Raw genomic sequence first — 18,769 nt, 5'->3', positions numbered from 1 at the left:
ACACTAATGTTTGCATTTTTTGAAGTATGGGCTTCAATCATAAATAATTTAATTTTTGAAAATATCAAATTAGCAGGTGACTTAATTCAATTGTCTTTTTTTTAATTAAATACAGAAGGACTTCTGAATTAATTTACATAACAAAAATAAGCAAAGAAAGCATAAATAAGCTATATAATTAGCAAATCTTGGAAATATCTATTATTTTTAAGTTACAAAGAAAATAAGAAAAGTATGAAGTATAATTTGATGCAAGATAAGTATTTAATTTAAATATTTATTTAGATACACTTTTAGCTTTACAAAATCACAATGACACAAAAGCAAAAACTTTATTTCCTGAAAACTGCAAAAAAAAAAAAAAACTGAAATACATGTAATTATAGTTTATTTATTACTACTACTTCATAATATATATATATATATATATATAGTTATTTTAAGTATTCAAAAAGAAAGAATTTTCAAATGAGCAATGTATTTTTCAGGAAATGATTAAAATATATGTTTCTAATAATCCAAAAAAAATAAATCTTCTAATTTTTGCCTGAGACACATAAAAAATGTGGAAATGTAGAAAACAGCAATTAATTATATACAGTTCAAACAGTTAGTGAATTAAATTCTAATAATAATAATAACTTTTTAACACACACATATTAAAATTATCGGAGTTTAAAGTTTTGTAAAAGCATTTCCATAGGTAAGTTAACAAATACAAATTCGATACTTATTCACTTTAAAAATAAAAAATCTGTATATGTGATATCAATTTTCAATAGAAAACTAATGAATGAAAGTGAGAGTGAAAAATCTGTATATATAGTATCAATTTTCAACAGAAAAAAAGAAAATCAATGACTGAGAGTGAAAAATCTATAGATGGTATCAATTTTCAACAGAGAAAAGAAAACTAATGAATGAGAGTGAAAAAAATCTGTATATTTAATATCAAATTTCAATAGAAAAAAGAAAACTAATGAATGAAAGTGAGGGATTATTTTACTTTCAAACAGAAAGAAAATTAAATTTATTTCAATATTTGAAAACCAGAAAAATTCTTAAGGAGCATTTAGTAAAATTACAGAAACTAGTGGGGCTTAGTCAAGATTATTGAAAACAATATACTTACACCTGATGTTATAATGACAGTTTGAAATCGTTGAAATACAGGTTTAATGGCAACAGAAGCATCCATGCAACTGAAGTGAAGAATAGGATTTGGTATTGATGGAGTTCTGTCATCAAATGGTTCGATGATTAGGGTGAATCCTACAAAGAAATATCAAATATCAATATTACTACAACAATTATGGGGAAAAGAAAACTTTTCATTATTTCAGTTTTAAACAATTCACAGCAAATGCAGAAAAACACTTATAGGATGTGCTTTTATTTTCAATAAATAATTATGTTTACATTGTACTTGTAATTTATACACTTAAGAAGGATTTACTACAGAAAGTTCATAAAACAATTATTCCCTTAAATGCCAATGAGATTTAAGAGAAAGTTCTCTATACCACAGCATTTAGTATTAAGACCTATCGCAGTGATGGAACACACACACATATACGAAAACAATTCTTCAAGTAACATATGTTTGCATAAAACATAAAGGGGAAAAAATAAATAATCTATAGTTAATGAAACATGCTAAAAACTACACAAATTACAGAATTTCAAAAAATAATATAAATGTAAAATAAATTTAATTTTTTAAAAAAATTTCTGCAAAATGTAAAAAATGGAGTACAACTTCATAGAATTTCCTGAAATGCACTTAGGCTGCATTGCAAAAAAATAAATACTGAAAAAAATTAGAATGCTTATTTCTAATTCTACACACTAATGAATTTCTTTAAAACTGTAAAATTAAATTTTTAAGCATATATTATATAAAGATATATATATATATATTTTTAAAGGAAGAAGAGAAAAAAGAAGGGAATGAGGGATGAGAATTTTCTTCTATATCAGCATTACCAAGTTTTCAATGATCCATACTGGTGGTATGTACAATATCACATTTCTTAATCATCTTTATAGCAGTATATTTATAATGTAGTTTAAGCCAATTTTTAACATTAATTCTCTCAATATCTGAATATCTCAATTCAAATAAATCTTGAATTATAAATTCAAGATTTATTTAGTTTCATAATAGATGTATATGCTTATAACAGCACAAGAAAGATATATTTCTCATAAATATATTAATTATATATATATATATACATACATAAAGTAATAAATTTGAGCCAGCAACATACTATACAACAGCAAGACATCCATATTTCACATATGGCATTTTTTTATATACACTGTTTCTATTCAATTTCATTAATTTGACTCATTCATATAAAATAAGTATACAAATTCAACAATTCAAATTTTATTAAAAATTAATTAAATTTAACATTATCATCAATTAAATTCTTTAACTTAAAATGTTAAAAAATTAGCACATATTATTCCCATTAATGATAGCATATATCATAACCCCCCCCCCCCAAAAAAAAAACATTTGTGATTAAGAGAAGAGAATTGCATATTTTTAAATCAGAAAAAAATTAGCCTTTAATATGCAAGAAATTTATTTTATTTTCATTGAGCATTTTAAAAATACTGTGAGTTTATTAATTTATTAAACTAAACTTAAATTATATTTTATTAAGCTATTATTTATTATTTAACTCAAATTATATTTTATTAAGTTTTATTTAAGGCTATCCAAAAATTGGAAAGTAAAATCTTCTAAAGCACCATTATGGCATAAAAAAAATTAAATGCATCTCTAAAAATAGAGCAAAAGAGAATAAATCATATTTATTCATACATTAACTAATTAACAGCTTTATTAATTATATGAAATATAATTAATGACATTCATTCATAATATAAAAAAGTATAATATAAAAAAGTATAATATAAAAAAGTAACAAGATAGCATTTATCATATATATATATATATATGCTAATAATCCAGAGAAAAATTTTCAGAAAGTACCTTTCATGTAAGTACTGACAAGAGTTGCAAAATTGCATAATGCCATTAATGATGACATTTCATTTAGTTCTGTTATTTCTAAAGTCCGCACTAATGATCGAAGTCTTTCTGAACAAAACCTACAAAAGAGAAGAAAATTATTTATCATAATACAGGAGAAGAAAATGAATCTAAAATTATATTCTTACTATAATAAGTATATACTTGACATTTTTAAAAACAAATATAAACGAGCAAGTGGTTGCAAAGGACTTTCTTGAAATAACTTTAAAGCAGAATATTGCTTAATTTTAAAAGCAGATAAGAATATAATCAGATGAATAACTTATTTTAAAGTTATATAAGAACTACTTTGGAATGAACTTAGCAATTTTGAATTATAATCAGATAATAAGGATGACACTTGAGCCAGCAATCCTCTCCAAGTGTGCATGCTAACAAATGCAAAGATGTCTGAATCCCAGGACCTATGATGGCTATTTCAACAAGCGTAGATCAACATATAGAATAAATTTTTAAAGAATCAGTTCTTGTAACTGCATATCTGACCTCTCTTCTCCTTCATAAAAGTAAGGTATACAGACTCTTTCATTGCAGTTAATTCTTTTGGGTACTAAGTAACATATTGTTTTTTTAATCCGTCATGAGGTCTATAATTACAGTGTGTTAAAAAAGATTATAAGAAGACAGTGTGGCTTTTCACAGATTTAATGTACATCAAGTCATATACATAGCAGGTCTTCCATAGCCCAGCCTCAAATCTGCAAAGCTCTGATTTTAAAATCAAGACTCTGCAAGAGGTTGCCAGTCTGAGAAAAAGAAAAATGACAGGCCTTATTCACAGATTTATTTTAAATTAAATATATATTTCCAAATTAATACCCTACAAGAAAATCCTAATAAAAAATTTAAAGAACCTACAAAACATACAATCAACCAAAATTATAAAATAAATTCAATTTATTTTTATTTCCAGATCATAAAATTAAAAAAAAATTAAAGGTTTCAAATAAACATATAACTTACCTCAGGGGCTTCCTTTCAATGCAAACTTTTGAAAGAATATCTTTCAGAAAAGCAGCTGGACTTTCTTGGACAACATGTTGTACTCTAAGTCTCATTTTCACATACTCAAGAAATCGTTTTAAGAATGCAATGAAGTGCTCAGCACTTCTTATGTTACCAGGGACAGCCTCTGCAATTATTTTAATAAAATCAACAACACAATTTTATCTAATATACAGGGTGTTTCTAAAACCATGGGACAAATTTTAAAAATAAGAGAATGGAATTGAACCCTAATGATTTTAATATTCTAGGAAATACAATGAAACTGTGAGGTATTGAAAGAGGTATTTTAATTTTTATATTCGAAAAGAGGTATTTTAAAGTATGTGGTCAAGAATGATGAGAAAAAAAGTAGTTATAGTGACAAAATATCAAAAGGCACCTCTCTTATCTTTTTATTAGAATGTAATATTCAGAAAAGAAAATCATAAATGTCACTGGAATAGTACAAAAATAGAGGTGCCCAACAGAGATTAAGAAAAGTATGAAAACAACTCATAAGAAGGAGAAAAGCAAAACATTTTATTATGCTTTATAAATTTTCCATTTATGTTCAAAATGTTTTTTTATATGAAAGTAAGCCTTATACATCAAGGTGTGTGTGTTTTTTTTAATAATCACCTTTTAATTCATTAACAAAAAGCTTTGTAACAGCCACTCTTTGCATTTGTGATCACACATTCTCATTCTATTATAAAACTGATTTGCTTCTGTATTTCTAACCTACTCTGTTAAAGTCTGGCCTATGATTTTAGGAGAACAATGTGTCATAACAAAATAGAAACTAAAAATACTGTAGAAGTACTTGATATTTATTTAGCATTAAAAAAAAGATTTTCCCAAAAAGTGTAGATATTTGTTTCCAAATAAAAGTTTAAAATAAATTCTAAAAATATTTGAATAAAAAAAAATTATAAAATATAAACAATCAGAAATAAAAAATTTGGATTCTAAAGCAATTGAAAAAAAAATAACTACTTTCCTAGTAGCATAGAAACAATTCACATTACAATTGTTTTAAACAACTTTTTACATACATCAGTATTTCTCAAAGAAATAAATTTTTAAACAAACAAATTTTTAATATGGTCTTTCAATCCAAAAATATAATTAAAAAAATTATTATATAATAAAATTCATATAATTTTGATGGATAGCAGTTTCTAAAACCTCAATCTAGATGAACAAGGATAAAAATAAAACCTTTAAAAAAAACTGTAATTTTATCTATAATACAAGAAATCTATAAAACCAAAAACATATTGGTTCTGGTTAAAAACAATCTTCAAGTATATATTCATTTATAAAACATACAAATGTTTTTAAATCATTCTAATCACTCACTTCTTTTAGAATATTTATCACAACAATATTTTAATATTGCTTTGAAATTATACAGTAGAAAATTCCTTTTTTAAACTTATATAGTCTTTTTTTTAATAATTTTTTTTTATTTGAATCAAGTAGCTTTGAATACATTAGCAAAAATAATGTTATGTTAAAATGCTATTTCAAAATGCTTAGTGTTTGATACTGTTTTATCTTCAAAAAAGAATCCCAAGCCTTACTGGTGTAATTAAGAAAAGAAGAGATGATTGCTCACATGTAAAACAACCTTTTGAAAGACTATAAAAATAATTGTCATCAAAATGCAAAAACAAATAGAATCTACCCAAAGATGAAGAAAAACACACACTATAAAAACAAATAAAAAAATTTCACATAACAATTTGTTTTTTGATTAAAACAATGAGGAAATTTGAAGTATGGATGCAAATTCAATAATAATGAAAAGAGTACAAAAAAAACTGAAATAAAATTTTCAAATAATTTCAGTGAGACTGACAAAAACTTACCTTTGAGAATTTCGTCAGGAAGAACTGAAAATAAATGGAAGAAAAAAATATAAACTTTTCATTAAAAAAATAATAAATATCAGTAAAAAGAAAGACATATTATATATATATTATTTAATTAAACATTATTCAACAAATCAGAATTTATTTCATTACAAAAAGTACTCCACAGAAGCACAGAAAGAAAAGAAAATCAGCAGGAGTAGTCTGCCTGAAACTTTTTCATGCACTCACAAAGAAATACACTTTTATATTATTAACTGCATGCTATTGGCAAATAGTTATAAAAAAGCCAATTAGCATGCAATCTTTGGATTTTTTTTTAACGCTTAATCGCTTGAATGCAGTTATTAAATAAGAATGAGAATAAAGAATGTATATTTTGGTCCTTTTTCCTTCAAATGATTGAAACTAAAATTTGGCCCAAAACTGCAATTATAGTTACAAAACCACATGCTGAATTACAAATCATTGTGCTTTTGAGTTATCACATTTACATTCTTATGAGAGAAAAAAATTGACAGATGGTCACCCTGTTGATGGATTGATTCCAAATTTGATAGGTATCTAAACTTTAGATATTACATCTATGCATCAAATTTTATTCATCTAGTTCTATACATTTTGTAATCATCATGTTAATTTATATTCAAATAGCTAAACAGACTTCCTCTGAAGGGATTTTGTTTAAAATGAGACAGAAATCTACAAATTTGATGTAAAGATTACAAAATTTCATTCATCTAGCTCAAAGTATCTTTGAGTTATTATATTCACAGATAAATAGTCAGATATAATTCCAAAAATGTTTTTCGGGTTTGACTCAGGGACATCTGATATGTGGATATTCGTTAAAATTTTGAATTCAAATTTGTTGTTGATTGCAATACTTTCTCTTTGTATACAAAATAGCAAAAAAGAAAATACCTGGGTTAGAAAGAATAATGTCTGTTTCTCGAGCAATACCAGTCTCCCTCAGACCTTCAACCATTCGCTGATATTCTTCTTGCAACTTTCTTGTATCTGTATCCTTTATTCTAAGAAAAAAAATTCTACCATCACATACTTATATTCATAGCATTAAAAAATTCCTTTACAGATGCAAACTTTATGCTACTTACTTATTAACAGTCTTTTCTAAAATCTGAATGCCATTGTGACTTCTTTCAATTGTTCTTTTATTGATATCAACGCTCATCGATTCAATACAAACACTGTCTGAAAATAAAACATTCAATATACACATGAATTTTGTATCTAAAAAGTGTGTATTAAAACATGCATAAAACAAGAAATGTGATGCAAAATCATTGAAAAAAAAAGATTTCTTTAAAATTAAGCTTACAAGCAAAATCAAAATACAAAGGTGTTTCAAATGGGCAAAACTGCAAGTTGGGTAAAATTAAAAGAACAATTTCATAACTGGATGATTTAGTAAATATAAATCCAAAGTCATTTCATTTTAATTGAAAATAAAAAAGGCATCATACAACTGATTTGGTTTTCCTAGCTTTAATATACATTAAATTGTGTCATTTCCATCATCATGAAACTTTACTTCTTGGCAATACAATTCATAGTATCTCTAGGGAAAATTGGACTATCATGAAATGTGTTTTATGTAATGGCAGGAAAATATATAAAGTTACTTCCCATTTTTTAAAATTTAAGATGGGGTTTATAGAATTATTTCTCTCTCTCTGATTTAACTAAAATCTGATCATTATTTAGTAATCATTCTTTATTTTATAGCCTTTTTGGACTTATATACCTTTGTTCAATATATGGTAAAAATGACTGCTGCTGTACTCTTGTGAATGTGACAAAAACCTAAATTCACAATTTTTAAATTAATGATTAAATATATAAATGCAAAGTAAATTTAATATGGTGAATTACTAACTCTCATATCTGATATTTTCAACATATCTTAAAAACTCACCAATATTGTGAGCTTCATCAAACACAACAACAGATGTTTTGCTGAGCTCTTTAGAAACAAGATCAGCAATCTTTGGATCTAGTAAGTAATGATAACTGTAAACTACAATTGTAGCATGTGTTATCTGCAAAGAAAGTAAATATAAATACAGGAATAAATATCTATGTCTATATAAATACATGAATATATCTATCTATAAATATCTACAGGAATGAATATATAAATAAGGAATGCCTATCTAAACTTTGAAGTTCGTGAAAATAATAGATATAACATTCAGTTAAGATTTTAATAACATTAAAATGAAACAAATTTATTTTAGAATATAAGAATCTTACGCAACCCACCAAAACAAGAATTGGGTGGTGGTTGTTGTTTTTATGGTAGCAATTGGAATAAATATCAGAGAAGAGCATTAATTTTTGATAAAATATATATTTTTCTCAAATTTACAGGATCAGATTACCACATTTATATTAACGAAACAAATGATATTTTGCAACATCAGCTCTGTGACAACAGTTTACACATAATGAGCTGAAGCTTCCAAAATTTAATAGAAAGAATTGATTAAGCCTATATCAAAGTATCATTTCTCTTGCCTCTGTATGATAGTTAAAAGGAAAAAAAACGAAATTATTGTATTTGCATGTTGTCTTCATGCTATTCCTTAAGAATGGCATTTATATCTATACATTCCCACACCATTATTAATATACCACTGAGACGATAACATTACATTTTTTTTAGTCATTATTTTCAAGTAATTTTGAAGAAATAGGTCGATACTGATACACCAAGGTTAATATACAATAAAAAATTTTAAATGTCAAAATTACTGCAAATTCACTGCATCAGACTTATAGGGAGCTTGCATAATTTTTAAACATTTAGAACTAATAACTGGTTTGCAGAAGAAATATATATATATATATATTTCAATTCTTTCCACTTTTAATAAGAAATGGTAATTTCTGTTCTGATATTAAAATATATTATTTTATTATTTCTCTTTTGAAATGTTAAATCCTAAACAGAATATTCATGCTAGTTAATTTTTTTGTATAAAAGAATTTAAAATAGAAAAACGCAGTCAAATCGTGGATTTTGAAATAAATATTTGTGGGTCATCAATATTAAATTGTAAGGTTATATTTTTAAAAATTTACTCTATGAAACACATAATACTCCCAGGAAAAAGATTTTTTTTTTAGATAAAGAACTATGAGATTATTTCCATCATAGCAGCCAGATAAAAATTTACATTTGCACTGATAAAAATTAATGGAATCTTAAACAAAATATTATTATTAGTGATATTTGATATTAGATTCATAGAGTATATACTATCAAATATTGATTATTAAAATATATTGAAACTGGAGCATAAATGATTGAAAATATCGTAAAAATGCCAAAATTAATATTTATAATATTATATTCAAAAATAAAATTGAGATTGATAAAAAAAATTATTTTCAAATATATCGAGTTGCAACAAAATTGGGAACGATTTCACACTTTTACAAATGGTATTCAAAAATTAATGAAAGAATAACTAATAAATTACTAAGATCTTAAAGATTTTTTTTAACTCTTTCAGGATGAACAGCATGTATGTGCATTTGTACTAGATTACCCTCATAATTGAACGCTTCATCTTTGGATTACAGCAAAATTTGATTTGCAGAACAACTGATGAGTAGATGCATCGGACTTTAGAAACAAAATGATTTTTTGTTATCAGTTATTATTAATCATTTTTTTTTTCAAAACATTGGTCCTATACATTAGAATTTCTCTCTCCCAGTCAGGTTGGGGTTTCATTAATGACTGTGAATGATTGGAGTTTCACAATCACACAGAAAATAGTTAGAGTTAGTAGAGAAACATGTGTCCAAAAGTGGGTATTCATAATTTCTCTTCACATTTAAGACATTCTAACAAGGATCTGCAGATATAATCTAGAACTAATTTACATACTCACATTAGTAGTATAAATACATTTGATTTATAATTTGTAATGTTAAATAAAGTAATAAATAAAACTTTAATTGATTAATAAATAAAATTGATTAATTTTTATTATAGTTCAAAATGAGATATTTATTATCACCTATTGAAAAATGATTTATATTTTATGTTACAAATTATTATGTACATTTTAATGAAATTTAATGAACATTAGGCTCAATTGGAGAAAATGCTCCAGCTTGTACGGATAGTCAGTGGCTGACAGGTCCCAGCCTGTAAGGAAACTTCTTTTGTGCATATCCGTCCTGAAGGGAATACTACATGTTATTCAAAGTATATATTAAAAATTAAAACATTTTACAGATTAGAGGTCTTTTTACCAAAACAAACATTGAAGATAATTGCCTTTCAATGTTTTTAAAATTGTACAGTTAAAATTTTTTTTGAAATAGGATGATAAATGAGAAAAATATACAACAAAAATGATATGATTATGTAATAATTAAAAAACTTACAGCATAACGAGCTAAAAAGTATGGGCACCAGCCATGTTTTTTTCCATAGTTCTTAAGATCATCCTATAAATCAAAAGATCAATCAAAACTTGAAAACAAAAGATATAACAATTTAAGGTAAATCACCAGGGAAAGCAAATTTATGAGTTAATAAATAAAATTGTTTAAATGAAATAAAGACTGGAAATGGAAAACACATAGTAAGATCCAAATTGCAGATTTTAGAGGCAAATGAAAAATCAGTTACAGACCAGTATTGGCACTAATAGTGTTCCCGTGGGACAGCCCTGATGGCATTTATTACATTCTCTATAAATATAAAATATTGAAGTATTTATGCCACTAATGATATATGTCAATGTGGTTTTTAAATCCTTTATAGTGTACTACATGCTTCCATTGTTTTTAAAGTTGAACTATGATGAACCATGCATTTATTACATTATAAGGAGAGAAAAAAGAGAATATTTTGGTATTTACTTTTATTTTTTATTTTTGGTTATTTTTATTTTTTATATATAACTTTTCTTTATATTACATAAACAAAAAAAATTCAAAAGATTTCAATGCAACTTTGAATCGAAAATCTTACAAATGTAAACATCAGGTTGGCGAATGCTGTTGATCATATTTTTAATAATTAACACTGATAAACATCTGAAAGTCATTACATCAATGATCATAATGTAAATTATTAAAAACTGATGGGCAAAAAGTTATATGACAATTTCTTACTAGCATATTTAATTACTTAGCAATTATAATTTATTAAGCAAATTAACATAAGCAAGTGTTCTTACCAAGTCATACACACCAGCAGGTAATGGAAACTCTCTCCCATTTCTCTCAAAAGCCTGAAAGATATATATTTTTTAAAAAATTGTAGAAACTGTTATTTATGAACAAAGCAGAAAATAAACATGTCTATTTATCTGTTGCAAGAACTTTGCCTAAATAGTGAATTATATTGACAAGAAATTCCTACATGCCATTCTAATGTCATTTCCAGGTCAACTGCATAATTTTCATTTTTCAAAACTACTTTTTTTTTTAAATATTTTATCAAAAAAACAAAAATTAAATTAAAATGCACCATTTTCAACATCGAAACAATTACAGATGAAAAATTATTTATTTACTACTTTGAAGAGTAAGCAATTTATCTGTCAAACAACAGTTTAATTATTATAACATATTTAATTTTTAAGAATTTTTAAATGATTATTTTGAATGTGTAATGTAATTCAAGATTATAGTTTGCAGTTTCAAACAAATGTTGAGATCTAGGAAGAAGAAAAAAAAGGAACTCTATGCAGTGGTCTAACAGCTGGACAAATAAACAAAAAAAGAATACCTTTTTTTTATATAAATTCATGCCCAACTCAAATTATCAATATCTTTCATAATGAAACTGCGCTTGTTACAGATATTTCTTCTAAACATAAATATTTTGGAAGTTATGAATTATTAAATTTAAGAACCCTGTTCACTCTTCAGTATATCAGTAAGAATGATATTTCAGGTCATGACATTAAAAACCATAATTGAATGAGCAGTGAAAAATATATGCTATTTATACTTAATTCAACTTTGGCTCAAAAATACCATGACACATGAGAAAGGTTTTAATGATTACATCATGGAAATTTTTATTTATTTAGTTGTTTACAAGTAGAGAAAAATCTATTTTATCTTTAATAGTACCATATCTAAGGAATAGAAATGTATTTTTGAAATATGTTATGTACAATAATAAGGTTTCAATTATTTCCACCTGAGTTTTACTTGTAATTTTTAATTAAACTTTATATTATTCAATAAAAATTATTAATAATCTCTAATAAGTCTTTGGTATTTTTTAAAAATCATTTGGTTAAAGTAATATTCTTATTTTAATTTAAAAACACACATTTCAGATGACAAGAAGATTGCATATGTTAAATTATTTTATATAAAAGTAATGATATAAAGTAATACATGATTATATAAATTATATAAAGTAATTACATGAAAATGAAAGTAATTTCATTTTGGCCAACATTAGATATTTCCAGTTCTTTTGTATGTAAAACAAACAGAAACTCACTTCAAAATAAGCGCAAATATCAACATTAGGGTCTACAGCTGCCATTGCTCTTTTATGAGAAGCTGTTAAGGCAAAGCATTTCCCATCTACAATTCTGCCATCCTTTTCCTTGCTTACCTAAATACACAAAATGCATACATTAATTCAAATCTACAATAAAATAATTTGTACCTAAATAAGAAATTCATAATTCAAAAATAAGATTAAGATATTTTTTTATTTCATTTCTAAGCTAAAATAATAATCTATAACAATTTTTATAGTAATTTATTACAATTTTTCAACAAAGCTAAAGTACACCCCTTTTTATTCACAAGAAAATTTACAAACAATGGCTATAAAATATAAAAATAAATAAATAATGAAAAAGTAGTAGTTTCTACATATGTAATATCAGTTTATCAATTAAAAGCATACACATAAATATTAAGCTACAAAATAAGTAATTTCTTCTTCTAAAGATTAATTTTAAATTTATACAATTTAATTTCAACCTTTCTTCTTTAATAATATTATAAAAGTAAGTCTGCTTGCTTGCTGCTACTTTGCAGAGTATTTTATTGAACAAGAGTAACCAAATTTGTCAAAAGCATACTTTAAAACCCAGGTAGAGCATCAAAATATAGTTGCGCTGTATAATGACAGTTTTCACACTTTATTAATTAAAAAAGTTCTTCCAATTTATTTACAAAAGGCACACATATTAAAATAACTGAAATAAAAATATTTGGACCCAAAAAAAAGGAACACCCTTTATAAATAACTCACTTTTGCCATAAAAAGAAAAGATATTTACCTGTGGATGACAACAAAGATTTTTTCTAGAACTTAGACATAACCCAACAATTTTATTTTCCTGGCCTGTTTCTTTTTCGATATAATTCAGTAAACGCCGAAGTTCCTGCAATACCTAGTGGAACAAAGTTAAACAATAAACAAATAATAATTTTTTTCAGGGTAAAAAACAAGACATTTGTATAGCTTTAGAAAACAAAACAGACTGAAAAACTTTGAAAACCATACTTAATGCACATAAAGAAGTTTTAATATCTTGGAAAGAGTGTTTAATATTTAAATATAAATAATCAATTCTAAGTATTATTTAAATTGCTATATTATTTAGAAAGAAAATTTGTCTTTTGATATTACAGAATTAAATAAAGTGGTAAAAAGAAACAAGTTTACAACAAATTCAATAAGGTCAGATTAAATTCTTGTTACAACAAAAAAATAAAGACAATAACCAATGAATAATTTATAAACCAAAAAAGTTTATTGCTTCAATATATTTACAGAAAAAAAAAATAATAAATAAAACTTTTTTATAATTTTTTATTAGATAATTTTCATAGGTGCAAACTAAACCAAAAATACCTTTTCAATCTCAGGAATAGTTCGTGAACAATACACCAATTTAGTGACAACAGATGGGTATGTCTGAAATTGAATTTCGAAATATTCATTTAGTTACACAAATCAAACACAAAGTAGTATTAATAAATTACAACAAAAGAAGCTAAAAAATACAGTAAAAATGTAAATAAAGTAATTTTTTTTTTAAATACTCAAAATCTTTAATATAAATTTAATAAGGTCCAAAAATTTGCTTTTGTATCCTCATTTTGCTGAACAGCAAGATTTATTCTAGAATATTTTAACATATATAGCTTTTCATTTACAAGATTTTAAAGTGAAATTATGTACATTTTACAATTACTTTATTTACAATCTGTTGCTGAACTATAATCATCTCTTATAACTTAATATTAAAATAAACAACATTACATAAAATAAAAACATTGATACTTTACATGTTTTTAATTTTTAAATCAACACGGATTAAAATTAGATTGATGGTATTCTTTAAATACATTTTTTTTCAAAAAATGAGAAAATTTATACATGCTGAAGAAGAGAGGGAAAAAACAAACCATTAAACTGCTGTACATATGCATACCTTATGATAGGCTACAATAAGAGAAAGCAGGGAAAGAGTTTTCCCTGTTCCGGAAGGCATCTCCAACAGGCCATGCCCCTAAAATAAAAATAATATTATATATATATATAATAAATATTAATAATAATCAATTATAAAAGATATAAAGTCCATATAAAAATAAAAAACACAAATTGCAAAAAAAAATTTTTTTTAAGGCAGAAAAATAAACTTCAATAGTTTGTGATAAATACTGACATCAAAGGAAGGTGTATGTGTGTGCATGCATGCATGTATGTGTAAATTTAATATTTCATTTTCATTAAAATTTCCCTTATAGACTTTGGTACTCTTTACTTGGCAATACAAATTTACTACATTTTATCAAATGAATTATGACTATTTACATATGCACAGTTAAATAGAAATTTAAGCTTATTCTTCAAAGTCTCAGCTGGAACTTCTACTAAACACACACTCTTACCATTATGAACCACATGTTCCCTGTGTAACATGTTCCCTTTTCTAAACACTTCTTCTATATAGGTCATAGGGCTAAAACAGCTACATGGAATTTAGTGGCATGACAATATGTTTCAGAATTTGATTTGATCTTTGAAGTTTGATTAAATCTTTTAGCCATAATAAGTAGTAAAAACAAAAATAAAATATATTATAATTGCTAGTAAAATTATAAATTAAAAATATTATCATTCTTCACAAAAAGTAAAATATACAATACTGCTGAATGACCCATTGCTATAGGTATATTCATAGATCAAACATTGCTATAGGCATATGTCTATAATACCATTTCTCAAATCAAATATTTAAAAAATTGTAATATTTTTCATTACTCAATAAACAAGAAACATGCAAATCCAATATGCAACAATTTTATACAGTTAACTGTTTGCCAAATGCTGTTGTTAATTTATATTTGCCAAATTTATGATGTGATGAAATAAATACTTAAGCATTTAATATATTTAACTAATATTTTGCACCAGTGTTTATTCTTGGTGAAATACTGCTGAATTAATAAAAAAGAATTAAATAACATATAGCCAACTGAATTAACAATATAATCAAATTTATAAAGGTGACAATATATCAAGTTGTAGAATTTTTGCTTTTAGATTAAAAGAAACTTTATACCTTAGCATCAAGACTCCTCTTCAGTTCAAGCATATACGAATACTGCTCTGGATAAATGAAATCATAAGGGAAATAAACTAAAAGGCCATCAATATTAACCCTAGAAAGAGGAAAATTTATAAATGAGCTGTAATCTGACTATATTTTTTAGATATTCTACCTAAAGCAAACAAACAAAATTCTTTAAAGCTAACAGATATTAGATGTACAAATCACACATTTAATAACTTACAAGTTATGATTAGAATCATTATAATTTTGACATAGAATATGGAGCTGATTTTGATATTTAAAAGAAATTTAAATTACAGAATTTTATTTCTAAATGTATACTAAAAGAAACTTAATATATAATTAGTCCTATAGTAGCCAAGAGATGGTTCATAAAATATTTATAAATTTGAAATTCATCTTTTACATTCAAGAAAATATATGTATGTGATAAAATACATCTGACAGCAAATTTTTTATAGTTAATTAATCTTTATGAGTAAGAAAAAAATTGTAAATCTTAAAATTCAAGACATAGCTATAGGATGTATAGTTTCATTTAGATTATGCTTATTTAAAGAGATTAAAATAGATAATTAATATCACATGAAAAGCAGAAGTCATTAGTTTGAGAATAATGGCAAGCACTAACAAAAAGTTATAAACATTGTCGAGAAAAAGGTCAAAAGTGCTGTCGATTGTCTTAGGCATAAAAAGAACCATAAAATATTCAAAAAAAATATATATATTATGATATTTTGATAATGCTATTAGCATAAAAGATACAAAATACATCCAATTTAAAATCAAACAAGATTCATCTTTACATCCTTTTTAATTATATTCTTTTAGCTAATATGGAAAACATTGACATATATAATGTAGTTATTTACAAACAAAAAAGATAACTTAATACTGCAATTTCTCACTCCCTCCTTAGCTTCTTATTCAGCCACAACCTTCAAGAATTTGCTGTGGCCATTCATTTATCAATTCTTAGATTGACTATCCATTCTCTTATATACTTTTTCTTTTATCAAAAGTCTAATGTTGTAGCTGAGAAAAAGTTGGTTCCTTCTACAATCTACTGGAGATGTCAAAGCACAGTCGAAACTGAATTTAGATTCAAAATGTCAAACCTTTTAAAATACTTTAGGGGTATATTCAATTGTATATAGTGATATAACTCATATATTTATCTATAAGTCAGTTTGAATCTTCATTGATTATAGAGAAATAATGCTGATGATTATAGCAAAAATTTTAGGATGGCCAATGAATAGAATACAGCAAAGAACATTAGTGAAAGTTTGTTCAATATATTTCTAATATTTCTTTTACACAGATAATAATTATTGTATGAACTGGAAAATGATATTTTTTGGATCACTAATAATATAGCTTTGTAAATTATGATTTTAAACAAAATTAACAATTACAGAAACATTTTTATATTTATTTATATATAAATTTAAAAATGATATTTAAACATATTTTTTATTAAGCTATTTTCTTATCAGACTAATGATATATTCTATAAGATTCCATGCAAAAATTAAAATCAAACAAAACAGAAGAATAGTACAATCATGAACTGTATATTGCCTCAAAAAAATCGGTATAAAAATTTTAAGTAAAAAAAAAAAAAAAAAAAAAAAAAAAAGAAAATAGAATAATACTTAGTACAAATTTTTAAAAAAATACATATTATACATAAAAAACTTTTTCATCAGAATTCTTCCTGTGAGTTATCATTGCAAAATGTAAAATTAATAAGAATATTTTTTACAGACACTTAACATACAGTACATATTAACTTAAAAATAAGTAATTTTATTGGTCAGTACAGCAACTAAATCAATATAAAATACAAATAACATAGAAACATAAAACATCATGCATGCATAACTTTTTGCCATATATTAAATCTATACAAATTGGAATTAGAATACATTGTTAAAATTTTTGCAAAATTAATTTTTTAAAAACGTCCCAACAAGAGGATTATAAGGATTTATTATAATATTAACATATAACATCTTGAGATATAGACATTTATTTCAGTTTTGTAAAATTATATTGCAAATTTGTCATTACAAAGGAGTAGATTTGTTCAAAAACTGGTAATAAAAAATTTAAAAGAAATAAAAAATTTTAAATTGTCAATAAGAATCTTTCTTTTATATTTTCTTACACACTACTTACACTTAACTTTTATTATCTTACATTGAGAAGGAAAAAAAGAGAAAACTAATCTTATCCTAAAAATAACTTATTATTAAAAACAGCTATTTTGCATAATAGCAAATAACTTACTTCATCGTGTGACAGATGTTTCAGTATAAAGATACCAAATGAACTGCTATTAGATTCTTCTGTATATATTTAAAGATCTTAAAAAATACAATAAATGAATACAAATTTATTGAGTTAAAGTTTTAAGTAACCATGAGTTTGATTGCAAAAAAATATTTAAAAAACAAACTCAAAACAAACTCGAATCCGTAAAACGCGATTGTTAAGCCGGATCAAAACAATAAACATAGAATTTAACAGTTATAGTTAAAGAATAGCTTTATATCCATTGAAGACTATCTTAGTTGTTTTCAGCAGTGGCAGCATAATGGTTGCGGAATCTCGGATGCTCTTACTACAGAAAAATAAAAACCTCTAAAATAAATTGTAAAGATTGCTCTCTATATATCTATTTATAAGAATATAAGCTGAAGCTTCGCAAAGCTTGTTTACCGATTTTCTTCAATAAAGAAGAGAGAAAAAAAAAAAAAAAAAAAAAAAAAAACATCTGAAGGCTTGTTGTTAAGCCTTGTAGTCACTGGCAAATGTTCTCTCAATAATCTACCAATAAATTAAAGAAAAGTTTGCTTTGAAATGATAGTGTACACAATGGCTTTAAAAAATAAAAAAAAATCAACCCTTTTGAGAGAAAATAAATAATTTATCTGATTAATTTTATTTCAGTCGGTCTTCAAGACCCGACTAGTCTTAACCAAAGTCCGCACAATGATCCATTATAAATGAAAGACCGAAATTCTTCTTCAATATAAAACTGATTTAATAGGAACTGTTAGAGGAAACAGAAAAGGCTTACCGGTGGAATTTAAAAACACAAAATTGAAAAAGCATGAATTGAGAGCATTTGAAAAGGGAAAAATTATGGTACTACAGGGCAAAGACAAGAAGGTTCTAACAATGCTAAGTACCATTCATAATGC

General features: G+C 24.9%; 1 protein-coding gene across 1 annotated transcript in view; it reads right to left on the bottom strand.

Moving 5' to 3' along the window:
* The window catches only part of LOC129971330 (general transcription and DNA repair factor IIH helicase subunit XPD-like), a 29,321-nt gene extending 11,250 nt beyond the window's left edge, over positions 1–18,071 (bottom strand). Inside the window, exons 1-15 of the mRNA XM_056084976.1 lie at positions 17,853–18,071; positions 15,546–15,645; positions 14,409–14,486; positions 13,826–13,888; positions 13,248–13,361; positions 12,452–12,568; positions 11,166–11,219; positions 10,366–10,428; positions 7,877–8,000; positions 7,056–7,152; positions 6,862–6,971; positions 5,935–5,958; positions 4,037–4,205; positions 3,011–3,129; positions 1,133–1,272 (exon numbers count right to left, since the gene is read on the bottom strand). Of these exons, the coding sequence (XP_055940951.1) occupies positions 1,133–1,272; positions 3,011–3,129; positions 4,037–4,205; positions 5,935–5,958; positions 6,862–6,971; positions 7,056–7,152; positions 7,877–8,000; positions 10,366–10,428; positions 11,166–11,219; positions 12,452–12,568; positions 13,248–13,361; positions 13,826–13,888; positions 14,409–14,486; positions 15,546–15,645; positions 17,853–17,857 (1,377 nt within the window). The 5' untranslated portion in view covers positions 17,858–18,071. The remainder of the gene's footprint in view (positions 1–1,132; positions 1,273–3,010; positions 3,130–4,036; positions 4,206–5,934; positions 5,959–6,861; positions 6,972–7,055; positions 7,153–7,876; positions 8,001–10,365; positions 10,429–11,165; positions 11,220–12,451; positions 12,569–13,247; positions 13,362–13,825; positions 13,889–14,408; positions 14,487–15,545; positions 15,646–17,852) is intronic.
* Positions 18,072–18,769: the final 698 nt, after the last annotated feature.

Source organism: Argiope bruennichi, chromosome 1, assembly GCF_947563725.1.
Source record: "Argiope bruennichi chromosome 1, qqArgBrue1.1, whole genome shotgun sequence".
Taxonomy (NCBI): domain Eukaryota; kingdom Metazoa; phylum Arthropoda; class Arachnida; order Araneae; family Araneidae; genus Argiope; species Argiope bruennichi.
The sequence above is the reverse complement of the archived record's forward strand: the minus strand, read 5'-3'. Positions and strand labels throughout refer to the sequence as shown.